This window comes from Onychostoma macrolepis, chromosome 03 (genome assembly GCF_012432095.1).
Source record: "Onychostoma macrolepis isolate SWU-2019 chromosome 03, ASM1243209v1, whole genome shotgun sequence".
In the NCBI taxonomy this organism is placed as follows: domain Eukaryota; kingdom Metazoa; phylum Chordata; class Actinopteri; order Cypriniformes; family Cyprinidae; genus Onychostoma; species Onychostoma macrolepis.
In genome coordinates, this window is record NC_081157.1 from 52,035,622 (window position 1) to 52,051,789 (window position 16,168).

Consider the following 16,168-nt stretch of genomic DNA (forward strand, 5'->3'; position numbering starts at 1 on the left):
GCGTTCTGGATTAATTGTAAAGATTTTATAGAACTGTCTGGAATACCTGACATAATACATACATACAATAAATAAATAAATAAAATAATTTAAAAAACAAACAAACAAACAAAAAACTATAAGGGTCCTAGAAATCCAGTTCTGAAACTACAGCCTCCAATATTGCAGGAATACCCTACTCACAACAACATGCACATTCATTCTCTGCCAGCAGGAGACGCTTTGAACTATTTCCCGGTAACGGCAGAACACAAAGCAGCTCAGCACTGGACTTTAAAACGTGCAGCGCTCATATTTTATTTATAGCCTTTTGAAGTTGAATGGTCACATTAAGCTGTATGGCGATTCTGGTCTGTACCCAAATTTTAGACCTCTTGAAATCATAATTAAGACATTCTTGAACAATGTAAGACTTTTTATGACCTTAAATTTGATAAAATTTCTGACTTTTTAAGGACCCGAGGGAACCCTGAAACCTCATGTTTCTATATGGAGAATGAATAAATATGTTTTTATTTTCTTGTTTTTATTCATTTATAATCATTTATTCATATAATCATTTATAACCATTAGTCATTTATGTAATGTATTATTTTTTTAATCAGGTTTATGGGATGTTGTTGTGTTTGGTAAAACACTACTTGTTGGATTTGTGGATATGCAACAAAGATTATTCAATAAACTTTTCTCCTTTTTATCATCATCACTTCGTCTCCTGCTTCTGCTCTTCTCTGGCTTTGCTCAGTCAACTTCTTGGTTGATAAAAGACTGTTAATACAGTTTTAGTACCAGACAAGACTTGATGTTAATGGGTTTTGGGTATCAACTACCCTGCTGACTATTTGTTCAGACACCAGTCAAAATTGATATTTTCTGACAGGATCTGGCATCCGGGACTGGATCTTATTTACAGGTGCTGGTCATATAATTAGAATATCATCAAAAAGTTGATTTATTTCACTAATTCCATTCAAAAAGTGAAACTTGTATATTATATTCATTCATTACACACAGACTGATATATTTCAAATGTTTATTTCTTTTAATTTTGATGATTAGAGCTTACAGCTCATGAAAGTCAAAAATCAGTATCTCAAAATATTAGAATATTACTTAAGACCAATACAAAGAAAGAATTTTTAGAAATCTTGGCCAACTGAAAAGTATGAACATGAAAAGTATGAGCATGTACAGCACTCAATACTTAGTTGGGGCTCCTTTTGCCTGAATTACTGCAGCAATGCGGCGTGGCATGGAGTCGATCAGTCTGTGGCACTGCTCAGGTGTTATGAGAGCCCAGGTTGCTCTGATAGTGGCCTTCAGCTCATCTGCATTGTTGGGTCTGGTGTCTCTCATCTTCCTCTTGACAATACCCCACAGATTCTCTGTATCTGATATTTTGTTGTAAAAAATAAAATAAAGTACCCCGATCATAGGAAGTGTCCCTTGTGTTGTGATACTTAAGCAAAATTATTCAACAGCTCTAGAGTTTTTTCCTGTTAGAACAAGCCAAAATCTAAAACAGTTTTTTAACCATCAGCATTATTAATGAATGAATGAATAATAAACAGCAACCTGTTTGTTGTTCAGTATCTTCAGTGTGTTTGATTCTGCAGGGTTCTGGATCTCTCATCTTCTCTCTGTCCTCTTTAATAAATCAGTCTCTGCAGATTTCAGCTCTTCCTGATGCTCTGATGCTCGTCTTCACTCGTAAACTGATGGGAATATTCCAGCATTTATTGGTGATTTGCTGAATGTGTGATTGTTGTGGGAGGAGCTTCACTGAATATTAATTTCTGTGTGGAAAAGCAGATTTGCCAAAATCAACAATAAATCAAAGAGGCATTAGGTGTTGTCTCTTTGTAAATCCTTACATTACTATATTATATTACAGTAGTGAACCGTGACTCTTGAACCGTGGCCCTCTCCTCTATCCTCGTCGGTGGAAAAAGCAAACTACCAGCCTAGCTTACAGTGTCATCCCTTAAAAGTCATCTGTGTCAGTTCCACCTCAACAAACAAGAGGCTATTCCAGCCTTAATGCGGTCACATACCGGACGAGAAGCACAGTTCTGCTCCGCACCACGTCTTTAAAATTCACACACATTGTTTTCTACGAGTATACGCATGATCCCAGCTGGGTGCTGTTCAAATGCCAAAAGCTTATGCAAAATGTTAATTATTTTACCAAAATCAGAGGGATCATACAAAGTGCATGTTATTATTTTATGTAGTACTGACCTGAATAAGGTATTTCACATTAAAGATGTTTACATATAGTCCACAAGAGAAATTAATAGTTGAATTTATAAAAATGACTCAGTTCAAAAGTTTACACCCCCTTGTTTCTTAATACTGTCTTGTTCCCTGAATGGTCCACAGCTTTGTTTTTTGTTTAGTGATAGTTGTTCATGAGTCCCTTGTTTGTCCTGAACAGTTAAACTGCCTGCTGTTCTTCAGAAAAATCCTCCAGCTCCCACTAATTCTTTGGTTTTCCAGCATTTTTGTCTATTTGAACCCTTTCTAACAATGACTGTATGATTTTGAGATCCATCTTTTCACACTAGGGGTGTGCGATATTGCAAATTTTGGTATTGATCCGATACCGAGTAAATACAGGGCCAGTATCGCCGATACCAATTCCGATAACGATACTGATAACTGTCATTTAAAAAAACATACATTTAAATGACCAACAACAATTAAAAAAATTAACAATACTAAATGTTGATGTGACTAATATTATATTCACTTTAAAGCTATGCGGATATTATTTGCCTTTCTAAAAGGACTTTACAGGCAGAGGAGCCCAGAACATGAAAGCAATGCACAGTTTCATTTTAAGTATTTCCTAGAAAAGAGTTATAAAAATAATTAACGTAGCTTAATGAAGAACGTAATATTAAAAGACAAAACTCAGTATACACCTTATTAATTTTGCAAACTAGATATAGGCCTACAAGTTAGCATGTGCCCAGAATATGAAAGCAACTCTCAAAGTTTTCACATTATGCATTTTCCTCCCATAGAAAACCATTGTAAAGAAAAGTTTAACTTAAGCGGCTTATTGAATGAAGACAGTGATATGAAAAAGAACTAGGCCTATTAAACAATAACTCGTTTAGTATTGAAAGGATTTTCGTATGTTATGTACGTACTGTATTTTCTCTTTGTTTTATAGGCTACATACTGTAATATTTGTTTGTTATTATTGCAATAAAAAAACTGTGATATGAAAAGGCCCAATTCGGTATAGTTTATAAAAATATATAGGCCTACTATGTATGTACAGGTAAGCAGATGAACCCAGAACATGAATGCAACACGCTGAATTTCATTTTCTCTCATTGCAATATAAAAACATTTAATATGGTGCAATGGAGGAAGACAGAGCTAAAGACCAAATAAATAAATAGACTAAATTCGGTATATAGTTTGTTAATAAAATGTAATACGTGGCAAGCAGCTGAGCCCAGAATATATGTGCAAACATGCTAAATTACATGTTAAGCATTTTACTCCCATAGAAAACCATTATAATGAAATCATTTAAAGTGGCTAAATGCATAAATAAATAGTATTAAAAGGCCAAACTCAGTACACACCTTACAGTGATACTGCATGAAAAAATGTGAAGGATTTCCTTCCTCTCCTTTTTATTTCCTCTGTAGCTCGGAGTTCTGTTCCATCTCTCGCTGTATCCGCTTGCGCTTGAGCCGCTGGGTCACATGAGGCATGACAACAAAACAGCGTAGCAGCGTATGCAGCTATTACAGAAGGATCAAATGCTCACTGATGCTCCAGAAGGAAAAACCATGCATTAAGAGCCGGGGGTGAAAACTTATTTGGAGTTCTGGAAAACATATAACTATCTTCTGTACCCTCTGAAGGCCAGAACTAAATGAAAAAAAATATGATATATAGGCAAAATAAGAAAAATGTACACATCTTCATTCTGTTCAAAAGTTTTCACAGAATTAATTTAAAATAATTTAAAACACAGGTTTGTAGTAGGTTCCTAGTGACAGGAATGACTTACTACAGGTGAGACTTTAAAAAAAAAAAAAAAAATATATATATATATATATATATATATATATATATATATATATATATATATAAGTACACAACCACAATGCTTTAATACTTTACTTCAATTACCACTGGAAATAAATAAATACAAATTGTAACATTAATTCACCAAAATGTAGCTCACTTCAGTAAGTGTCTAACTGAGAGCTACATGTTTAAGTAAAGGTGGATTTATTTTCCTCATTTGTGAAACTATTTGTCCTGAACAACTCCGTATTCAACTCATCTTTTATGAACGGAGGAACATTAGACACAATATGATCGTTTTTAAGGGCATTTCTGGAGTAAAAGTCTCTTTCTGCACTGACTAAACAATCACTAAAATCACTGCAGCGCTATTCATACGAGCAGCTGACATTTACCTCACATTCCTGCTGCCCTCAAACTTAATTACGCAAAATAATCCATGCACAACACCAAAAAGCAAATAATAGATAAGAAAGAGAAGAAAAGAAGACTCACTCTCACCGTACAGCGCTCAGTCTCTCGCGCATGCGCACACCGAGTGATCCTCACGAGCGCTGCAGAGTGAAGCAGAGCGTCTCGAGCGCCTCCAGGCGGCTGGACTCAGTATAGTCACAAGCCCCGCCCCCTCCATCTAATCTAATGAGACCAGAGACAAACTAAATAATTACATTACACTCCCAATATTTGACTTTGTATGTATTTATCACGCTGATGCACGTTCAAGTGTTCGTTTGTTAAATAAGCTTGGTTTTAGTTAGTTATTTGTTTTATTGCATAACAAGAACAGTAACACAACATACATATATAGAGGAACAGTGTTTTCAATCAGTTACATTCATAATAGCATCAAAGGAACAAACAGAAAAAAGACAGAAGGAAAAATAATCTACAGGGAATAACTTACAAGATATTTCTATTAGAAAAGGATTCAAACATTATATACATCCTTTTTGCTTTATTAATTCTTAGATATTTTAAGGCTTCAATGTGCTGCTTAAGTTCAATTTTAAATCATGTAATGTTAGGTTTATTATTAGACCATGTTTGTTTGTGCATATGGTATTTCCCAAACATAATTATCAAATTAATCACCAATTGCGTTAGGCTAACCGAGACTTGTCATAGTGCTTGTATGTTGTTACTCTTTTGTTGGTTTTGATTGCTTCCATTGTCCTCATTTGTCAGATAAAAGCTTTGGATAAAAGCGTCTGTTTAATAACTAAATGTAAATGTAAATATCTAACTGTAATAACTCTCTCTGCAGCTCCGTCACATGAACTCTTTCTGCTCACGTGTTTGTCTGAATTTCTACATTTTCTGATTTTTTTATTTTTTTTGTAACAGAACTGCAGATGCCGTTGAAGAGCCATGTTGTGTTTGTGTGCTGTTCATTAAACACAATACAATTATATCATATATGCTAAATATTTAATTCCTTTGGGTTCACAGACTCGAACCGAAGCTCAATAATAATGTCCACCCAACAATCAATATGTCATTTTATCTGGCAGTATTTATTTGTGATATGTTTCTGGTCATAAATCACACAAATCATAACTTGAAGGCCTGTAGTGTCTTCCGCCGCTCGATCGAATGATCACACACAATCTTGGAGTTTAATACCAGAAGTTAGACTTTATTATCTATTTAACAAGAATAAAGCCGAGGCCCCTTCTGCAGAAGAGTCTCTCGAATGTCTCTGGGCTCTGGTATATATACAAGTTTTTAAGGCGGGTTCCTATACATTTGGAGTTTCTCTTATGTATTCAATTCTACATTTCACTTACGTATGTAATTCTATCTCTCCCTCAGGAGAAGAGGCCTCCTAGACTTGTTGTGGTAAAGGAAAAAGCCCCCCTTAATTATTCCAGATGTTTTCCTGTCTGGACCATTTTAGCCACGTAGACACTTTCAACACAGAGGCCTTGGAACATAATAGAAGATTAAATAGATATATTAATGGCAAGATTCACCTTGATTATACTTGATTAATTCAGATCTTTAACAATAAAAATCTTCTTCAGGCCCCAAAAACTCAATTTTCTATTTTGTGTGGATGTATTTTCTATAGCAGCATGATGTGGGAGACATTTATAAGTGATAATAACTGAGATTTGTCCTCACAGAAACGACTGGTATATATATATATTATAAACTTAACTTACGAAACCAAAATAATGTATTTCGCTAGTTGCCAAGGGAACATTTTTCATGTAATTTGACGATGTACTGAAATAACTAAAACTGGCCCAAAAAATTTGAAATAATTAAATTACACAATTTCATTTAAAGTTACTGAAAACAGAAACTGATAAAAACTACAATTATATAAATGGTAAATGATAAGATTTTATGAAGTAACATTAATGAGGAACAGGAGGAATGTTGAAATGGATCACGAAAGTTCATCAAAGTTGTCCTAAGACAAGAACGGTTATTGTTTTGGTTTTAGGACAACTTTGATGAAAGCTTTTGATCCACTTCAACTGTTGACTACTGTACACACAGAAAAATAGGGGTATTGTTTCTGTACCTAAAGGTGCATTTGCCTCGAAAGTACCCTGTAAGGTACAGGAAATGTTCTTAAGGTGACAAACCTTTGTTTAATTTAAAGGTACAAGATCAGTTCTGACAGCAAAGGGTACATAACTGTATTTTTAACAAGCTTAATGTACACTGTAAAAAATTCTAAATTTGCCCAACTCAAAATTTTCTAGTGACTGGTAACATTTAAAATTTTCCATTAGCCCAATTTTTAAACATTGCAATTCGGCAACTTGATTTTTTTCACTTGTGGCAACAATCAGTTGACATTGGCTCAATGAGAAATAATGTGTTGAGCCAATTGGAAAAACATTAAATCTACCATTAGCATGTCATTAGCCCAATTGAATATTTTAAATAGTACGAGTATACTTTTTTGGTTTTGCCTAATTTAAAAATGTCCATTGGCCAATTTGTATAGCTAAAGCAACTTTACTGAATTGCTTATTCCCCATTGTCCCAAATGAAAAAAAAAAAAAAGAAAAAAGAAAAAAAGCATTAAATGATACTAAACACTGCCACATTTTAATACTTTTAATTAAATCTACAACACAATATTGTGAAAAATACCTTAAAATGACAAATATATTAACATTTAACACAATATACTCATACATAAAATCATACATTAATTCTTACAAGATAAACAAAGATTAAGAATTGCATCTTATAAATTAAAACACTTACAAACATGTGCAAGAACACCATAAAATGTAATTTATCTGGGGTTACTTCAACCAGCATTTAGTGCAACGTCACCTGAGCTCATGAAACTGCATCTTAACTGTTTAAACGCATGTACATTCACATTTTAAAAAAAAAGAGAAAAAAAAACACACACACCAAATTTACATAATGGGGTGGTTATTTCACCCAGTTTAGAGTAATTTCACAAATTCTACCATTCTCACAATTTACACATATTTACTAACATTCTCACTTTAAGCTCATGAAACCACATCTTACTTCACATATCAAACGTGTTTTTACAAATGTTTACAGAGATGCAAAAAAAAAAAAAAAAACACAAGAAAATTTAGCTCTTGAAACTGCATCCAACACTTTACAAAAGTGAAAAGAGGTAATCTGAACTCACAAAGTTTTATCTTTTATTTAAAGGTGCAAAAACATACGGGGCTCTTGAGGTGCCACTGCTGCTGCTTTTCAGTTGTGTGGTTCTCCAATGGCTCTGTACTCTGTATAAAAACAACAACAACAACAACATAGCAATGTCAATATTAAGTCTACATATAACAAATAAATTCAGAATAATACACAACATCCTCACAACCCATATTCTCAATATTTGATAAAATATTGTTACTTTAGGATCATTTTACTTTGTTGGCTACTTTGGTTGTTTAGTTTGTTTCATATCCTGTCACAGAGACTGAAGAAAAGCAAGAAAAGCATTTTTTGCAGTGCACAGCCAAACAAAACAGCGAGTGACAAAACAACATGATTCCATGCATTTCCAAAGTAGAGTAAAGAATATTTTTTTAAAATTACCGGTATAGTCTTGCATATGATTCCATGTTCTTTGAAATAAAAGGGAAGACCCCAAAGAGCAGCGGCCCTTCTCTGCACAGTCAAGCCTGCCATCTGTACAAGAGGAGAAGAGGTAAAATAATCTGATAATAAAAAATATTTTTAAATTTATATATGAAGAGTTTATTTGCAAAAAACTAAAAAAATTAGCTGATTGCGCTCTGTAGTCTCCACAATGTGTGATCTGAACCCTAAACACGTTTTGTCCCCTTTCAAGGCATTGCGAGTTCACATTTTACTGCAAAAGCTGTTGTTTTTGAACAAAAGCCGACAATTCCATTTTAGCGAACATAAAATGGGAAGAAAAAAAATTACTGTTGGGAGTTATCTGTGTTTGCTATTAAACACATACATATATATATATTCAGCCTGAATACACCGAGGCCGAGCCATGTCTCATGGCGACTCTCAAAGCAACTCCACACAAATTACATTTACAAGCTAATAGTATTTGACACTAATATCGAATAAACATATTCAATAAGAACTCGTTAATACTCACTGTTTAAGTCGTAAGTTAGTGTTCTTCACTAAATGGTGCCTCGCGTGTTCATGCAGGCCTAGCAATGGTGGGTTCACTGAGGGGAAAAATATATTTATATTTATAGCAGAAACTTATTCATTGTGTCTCATACAATTAATATAATTATTATAAAGTGACATAAACATAATTTAGTTAAATAAATAGTAACTTTAAGTAACCGAGGGATCAGCATGGGTTAAACTGAGTTATAAACGCCAACACGACACCATTAACTTAAAGATGTGAATTCACCGTTACGTTATTCTGCGAAATAAACACCAGTAAAGGCGTGAATTCTCACTTAATCTGCAAAAAATACAATATAATATACGTAAAATGTACTGCGTCCTCAAGTATAAACCTGGATAATTCGGAGAACCTGGCAATTCGTTTAGCGAATAACGTTAACGTACTTATCTGAGGCGGTAATGTAATGGCCATGTTTTAGTTTTTTTTTCTTTTTTTTTTGTCGAAATTACTGAGAGCTGCACTCTATTTAACCTAAAGAGGACTTAATAAATACAGTTCAGTACTCACCGTAACTTTATAGATGAAAATCCGCCTGGAAATTGTTTCCTTTCGTCGCTAAGCATCTCTTGCTCTCCCGCACACAGGAATTTTAATCCACTACGATTCGCGCATGCGCACGCGCACACTCGTTTTTTACTGCAAGGCTTGTTGGGCCAAAACAGATTTTTCACTTCTGCTAGATAAATTGGCTGAAAACAATTTAATATGTTCGGTGAATATATATTTTTAACTTTAACTTCAGACCTTCAGCTAAAATTAGCACAATGCATTTTTTTGTTTTGGGGTATTTTTTGGGAAGCAATATGTTGAGCCAATGTTTATTTGTCAGTTTCCCCAATTTTTCAAAATGTAAATTTTTTACAGTGTACATGAAAATTATGCAGCAAATCATAGAACACAAAATCTTAGTTTGATAGAGAGTGTTTATTGAAGTCAAGAAAAAAAAAGGCTACTGGTAAATTTCCATCCAATTCTTGGTCAGTATAACCTATATAAGTTTCATTAATAACTCAGCTGGGATTTCAGCTAGTCTTTACGTTGCATTGTTTTTATGCAAATTAAAACTGGATAGATTTAAAATATCAATATTGGATCATGATATGGTCAATTCAAGTACCAAGAATAGCCCCACAGGAAAAAAAAAGAAGAAAAAAAAGTATGAATAGGACTTCAAAAATACTAATATTCAGAAATATTCAAATATTCAAAAATACTAGTATTCAGAAATATTCAAAAATACTAGTAAATTGGTTCTGACTATCTTGGGTGAACAGCACATTTACCAAAAAAGCTGTTTATTGGCATTACTGATGTGTTAAAAGGGCTTATCACTCTCCAATCATTATTTTGAAAGAACACTCACTGTGTTCCGTAGCAACAGGAGCTTTTAACAGCAGCTGCGATGATGCGATGGATTTACCAATCAACGATTGGCTGTTCAATTTAGAAGGCGGGACTTATTCCACCATATTGGCGTTGCATTTTCTTCCATACAAGTTAATTGAGAGAAAATGGCGGTTTGTCCTTCTTTGTCGAGTTTGTCTACGGATGGATTAATTAAAAAACTAATTGAAGCTGGAATACAAGTTACTGAAGAGGAGACAAGGAAATTCAGGGGTAAGTAACCGTTTACAAGTACAACTTAAACTTGTAAATTAGCTAACTACACTAACACCTTGTCTACACTGACTAAATACTGTAGAACTCATTAAAATCAGTGATGCTGTCTACACTGGATGCATCGCGACACGTATTGACACAAATTTCAAATGATTTTCTATGGTTGATTTGTCGCTTCCAGTGTAGACAGACTTTAGCTGTTAGAGTTATTAGAGTTATTGTAGGTTATGGCCTGTTGCTAGTTGTGTTAGATTTATTTTGTTAATTTATTTAAGTAAAATGCTTCTACCTTGCCATCACCATTACTCCTCAAATTATTTTAAACCAGAGGATTTGGCATTTTTCATTATTTTAACTACTATATACTGTAGTAGCCCCTGCAGACTTGTGCAGTGCAAGCCATTTTTTCCCACGTTGCGCAGTCTGCCGTGGGATTACCTCAGAGTATGAGTATCTCATACTGCTCAAATTTACTAACATTTGTTAAATCAACAACAAAATCTAACGTGACCTGTCCCGTAAGTGTTGTTTCTTCTACTCAAACAGCGTTAAAAACTCTTTCAGACTAACGTTAAAATGCACATGTGCAGTCTTAAGCGCAAGTTTTAGTACACTGTTAGCAACCGGAGCATTAGTGGAAGCTTCGGTGAAAATGTTAACTTTATCAGTGAACGTTGCCATTTTTCTTCACTTATTAATATTATAAGTGCACCATCACTGGTTTATCTAAGTATAACTAGCAAACGCTAGCCATTTTTTGACGATTGTTTTCCACACATTTGGGTGGGCGCACGCAAGTCTGTGTGTTTTACAGTTATTAATCTATAAATGCATTGTAATTTTGTGTGTTTGTTCAGAAAATGACGTGGATGGAGAAACGGTGGATTGTGGACTCACTGAAGCCATGGTTGGCTACTTGTTTAATGGTTCCTTCAAAAAGATTAAAATTAAAAAATAAAAATATAAGAAGCTAACAAGCCAAAACAAATTAATTTAAACTTTTGTACTTCGCGTTCCAATATCCATGTAAAACAAAATGCGCTTGGCATAATATCACGGGGGTATGTATGGTGGTCAAGCTGAAAGGCACGGACTACAGGCTATTTAAACTGAACAGTGCACTGCAAAAAAAATATAAACGTACTAAAGGAACATCAAATTAAGATTGAGATGTTTGAGAGGTAACTCATCTTTTTCTTAACATGTATAAAATAATTTCAGATGCAACTGAATAATATGAATATGATTTAATGCGCTTTTGAACTGGGAAACGGTGCTTTAACGTGATGAACACGGATGCTGCCTATAGGCTAATTCTGTCATGTGACACCATATTTATTTGCGTTAAAGCCCCTTTTCTCAACAAAAAGTGTTTCCAAACAAATTTTTGCGACATTTGAAGTATCGATATGGAATTTATGCGCTATATAAGTTAAACGGAAAAAGATTGTGTCGACACATGAGAAATTTAATCGATAATTGGCATTTCCATCGGCTATATCGTAAATATTTTAAAACGCTAAATAATTTTTCGCAAAAAAATCCTTAGATGGAAACCTGGTTAGTGTTTCATGTTACATGTAACGGAATTACGTAATTTAATTACAAAATAAAAGTAACTGTAATCAGTTACAGTTACTGAGAAAAAATATGTAATTAAATTACAGTTACGTATGAAAATGTTCTTTCGGTTTTTTTTTTTTTTTGTTGGTTTTTTTTCACACACACTTCCACATGCAGATTTAATTGATTTCTTTCATAAATTGCAGTGAGTGCTCTAAAATATGAAACAGGATGGAAACAGGAATGTTTCAGGAGTTCATAATATGCTTATTTGATAACTCTTTTATTTCCTATATGGGTTTATGTAAATGCTTTATTTTTTTAAGATGAACTGTTTTTTTTTTTTGTTGTTGTTTTTTTTTTTTTAAGGCATTGTTAGATTCCAGTGGAAACTTTGCATAGTTTCCTGTCATAGCTATGCAAAGATTTGATTTCAAAAACAGTATCATAGCTATTAAACTATTATGATTTTAAATATGTATTTAACCTCAGAATGATTTCAAAGTAAGTCTGATTTTGTGGAGTCTATGCTTCAAAGGGACATCAGATGCCCATTTTCCACAAGTTGCTATGATTATTTAGGGTCTTCTTTAAATGGTCCCAGTGTTCGTGTAAAACAACACCCTTTTTACCTTGTCAAAAATAGCTCTGTTCACAGCGACTCGTTTTGGTGCATATCTCTTTACATGCTAATGAGCTCTGCTCACCCTGCCCCTCTCTTACATGGAAGAGCAAAGCCGATTCGCAAATAATCATTAAAAAAATATAAAGTGTGAGACTTACTTCTGGAGGTGCAGCTGGATCATGAACAATGGGTACTGATCCATCCTTGAGTTTGAACTTTTTAACAAAACTTGCCTTGAATTGTCCCTCATTCAGAAAGCAAAGGAGAAAATGATTTGCGTTTTCTTTCTCAACTGTTCACTTAGCCAACATAACTAACTAGGACAATCCCTGAGGCAGGCCTTTTCTTTTTTTTAACGTCATTTTGTGTGGTTTTGTTCATTCAATAGGATGTTTAAACTTCCTACACAGTGTGTGGGTAACACATTGTGAACACATCTCTGTCATCTTGTGCTTTAATTTATATTGACAAGGCTTAAACTTTCGTGATGATACAGTGCTGGCCTGTCAGCTGTCCCAAGCGTCATTCACATTTGTTCACATTAATGTTATCACAACATTGTATTGATAGTATTCTTAGAGTACTTGGCAAGTGTTCATTTTAGGCCCTGTCCATATCTCATTACTGTCTGACTTGCCTGAAAACAAAGCACTGTTTATTTCACTTATATTTTTATTCTATTGTATTTATCTTTACTTTAGTATTATGCAGATGCACTCCGCTACAAAATTAACCCGATCATTGTAGAATGATTAATTCTTTGCAAATAGAACTATTCAAATCATCTGGTGAAATTGTCTTCATATTGCAATATTTCTTGCAGATAAGCTAAATATAGCAATTGTCATTCTTTTGCAATATTGTGCAGCCCTACTTGCCCTAATAGCCAAGTGATGAAAAGTAACATGAATGTTGGGCCATGAGCGAAGTACATTTTGACATTGATATTAATAATATGCTATATAGTATGGTAAAGGGTAAGTCCAGAATGTAGGAATGTAGCTTTATTTCCTACTTACCAATACTGTTGTTGATTATACAAATCCTTTCTCAGCACAGTCCAGTCTGTTCTTCATCATAGATACTCACAGCTCTGGCTTTTCAGCTGCAACTTAATGCAACATCAACTGGGACAACCTACAGTTTATATAAACTCTGAAATGTACTTTTGGTGCATTGATGAGTAGCTTCCAATGTATATTTCAGGGTTTGCATACACAGGAATGTGGCCCCATTGATTTTGCATTCTTTGTGGGTGACTAGCAAGAGCCAGCCTTAATCCTACACTTGAAAACATTTATTGTACCTCTTATCTGTTCTTATTTAATTTTCAGATGAGAAGTGCTACACAGCACTAGTTCTCACACATCTTCTGCCACCATTACCTGGGAGTCGCTGCACTGTTAAATGTGCAATTTCATTCCTTCTTGATTTTGTACTGGTATGTTTCATAAGGACTGTTTTTTGTAACGATGCGTTATAGCGTAAATTTTGACTTATCTTTTTTTTCTCATCTCCAAGGCTGGAACCAGCATTGCATCCCTCTGCAGCAACTCCGAGACATCAAAGACCCAACCACAACTCATCTGCATTGGCAGTCTAGAGTACTACATGACAATACATAATCATCGCGAGAAATAACAGCGTGACCATATCTGCAAGTGAGAGCCTGACATGCGCTGTGGACAAGCTCTTCAAGCTGTACTGGGTATGCAATGTGGCTGTCACAAATCCAGTCTGTGCACTTCCGTTCATTCACCACCAGAGGTCACTCGCTCACCACATGGACTTTCACACCACACATCACAATGGACTCCATTTCCCATCATTCAATGCACTGATTGCACACACCGCTGTAGGCACTGATCACACAGCATCACTAATCACACACACTATTTAAACCCTGGATGTTCTCTCCCTCGTGGCCGAGTATTGTATGCGATTACCGCTCCCCTAGCCGTAGCTACTCTTGCATTACCTGTTCACCTGTGTTTATTTCTACCCGTGTTTCCTGGATTAACCCTTTCTGTGCCATTCCGTGTTTCTTTTCAGTTACTGTATTGTTCTGCGTTTTAGCGTTTAGTGTCCTAGTGTTAGCTGCGATACAGAACTTTTGTTGTTTTCTAGTCTGTGTTCTTAGTGTTTACTCCTGTCTCCCTGTTCGGACTCTGATTATTTCCCTTGCCTGGATTATAGCTCATGTACCTGGATTATCTCTCTGCCTAGCCCCTTCGGATACTGTTCGCTGTCGACCGACCTTTGCTTGCCCTAGGATTACTCTTTGTCTTGTCCCTGCCATACCTGTTTGCCATTGCTCGACCCTGCCTGTATTTATGACCATGCCTGTAAATAAAAGCTTGCACTTGGATCCGCACGTCTCACGTCTCGTCAGCCCTGTTACAGTGGCCTATCCACCACAGCTCAGCTCTGTGTTTACTTTCTTTGAATACATCTATGATGTGACCATTTCGACAAACAGGAAAGCCAAGGTACTAGAACTTATTTCAAAACTTCAAGCCGCACAGTATTTCCCGAGAATGTAAACATGTCCAAAGTGCATACAACCAGTGTCAACAAAATAAATAAACTAATTTGGCATCTACGTGAAGTACATTATCAGATGGACAGGACCTGACAATTATGTGCAGCCAACTTCAACTCATTTTCCAAACATCTTCATAGAGACCACCAGTCCACTACAACAATGGACAATGTGTCCTTTCAAGCCAGTGACCACATTTCATCGGATATGTCTGAGACAGGGGAATCAAATATGGAAACTCCAGAGTCAGACTCTGTTCTGTTTAAAACTGCCGTTCCTCCTGACTGTGTTGCCCCTTTTGTGGCCACAATGTACTCTTCATCTAATACAACTTTAATGGATGTAACAATAAGTGTTACTTGTACACAAGAGGTGCTAGAAAGGACTGTATAAAATCTACAATATTCAACAACTAAATTGTTAACTAATTTACAGGTACCACTTGACAGTGAGTCTGTACAGGCATTGATGAGCGAGTTTGAAAATGCTAAACGTGTTTAAAGACGTAGACACACCTTTCAAAATGAACAAATACAGGTGCATCTCAATAAATTAGAATGTCGTGGAAAAGTTCATTTATTTCAGTAATTCAACTCAAATTGTGAAAATTGTGTATTACATAAATTCAATGCACACAGACTGAAGTAGTTTAAGTCTTTGGTTCTTTTAATTGTGGTGATTTAGGCTCACATTTAACAAAAACCCACCAATTCACTATCTCAACAAATTAGAATACTTCATAAGACCAATAAAACAAACAGTTTTAGTGAATTGTTGGCCTTCTGGAAAGTATGTTCATTTACTGTATATGTACTCAATACTTGGTAGGGGCTCTTTTTGCTTTAATTACTGCCTCAATTTGGGGTGGCATGGAGGTGATCAGTTTGTGGCACTGCTGAGTTGGTATGTAAGCTCAGGTTGCTTTGATAGCTGCCTTCAGGTCATCTGCATTGTTGGGTCTGGTGTCTCTCATCTTCCTCTTGACAATACCCCATAGATTCTCTATGGGGTTCAGGTCAGGCGAGTTTGCTGGCCAATCAAGCACAGTAACACCATGGTCATTGAACCAGCTTTTGATACCTTTGGCAGTGTGGACAGGTGCCAAGTCCTGCTG

The 16,168-nt window shown here is 35.2% G+C and overlaps 1 protein-coding gene and 1 long non-coding RNA gene across 7 annotated transcripts in view; one reads left to right on the forward strand and one right to left on the reverse strand.

Moving 5' to 3' along the window:
- The window catches only part of LOC131536492 (gastrula zinc finger protein XlCGF57.1-like), a 173,747-nt gene that overhangs the window by 24,260 nt on the left and 133,319 nt on the right, over positions 1 to 16,168 (reverse strand). The window contains exons 1-3 of one of the 6 annotated variants that reach the window (XM_058769456.1): positions 4,555 to 4,900; positions 3,606 to 3,719; positions 1,576 to 1,796 (exon numbers count right to left, since the gene is read on the reverse strand). In XM_058769456.1, the coding sequence (XP_058625439.1) occupies positions 1,576 to 1,633 (58 nt within the window). In that variant the 5' untranslated portion in view covers positions 1,634 to 1,796; positions 3,606 to 3,719; positions 4,555 to 4,900. Of the gene's footprint in view, positions 1 to 1,575; positions 3,898 to 4,554; positions 4,901 to 16,168 lie in introns of those variants that run through there. The other 5 variants (XM_058769454.1, XM_058769457.1, XM_058769455.1 and 2 more) reach the window with 5 other exon arrangements.
- Positions 8,669 to 15,175, forward strand: LOC131536607 (uncharacterized). Its single transcript, XR_009270023.1, has 3 exons — positions 8,669 to 10,321; positions 13,847 to 13,953; positions 14,034 to 15,175. It is a non-coding gene; the product is annotated as an uncharacterized LOC131536607 (long non-coding RNA).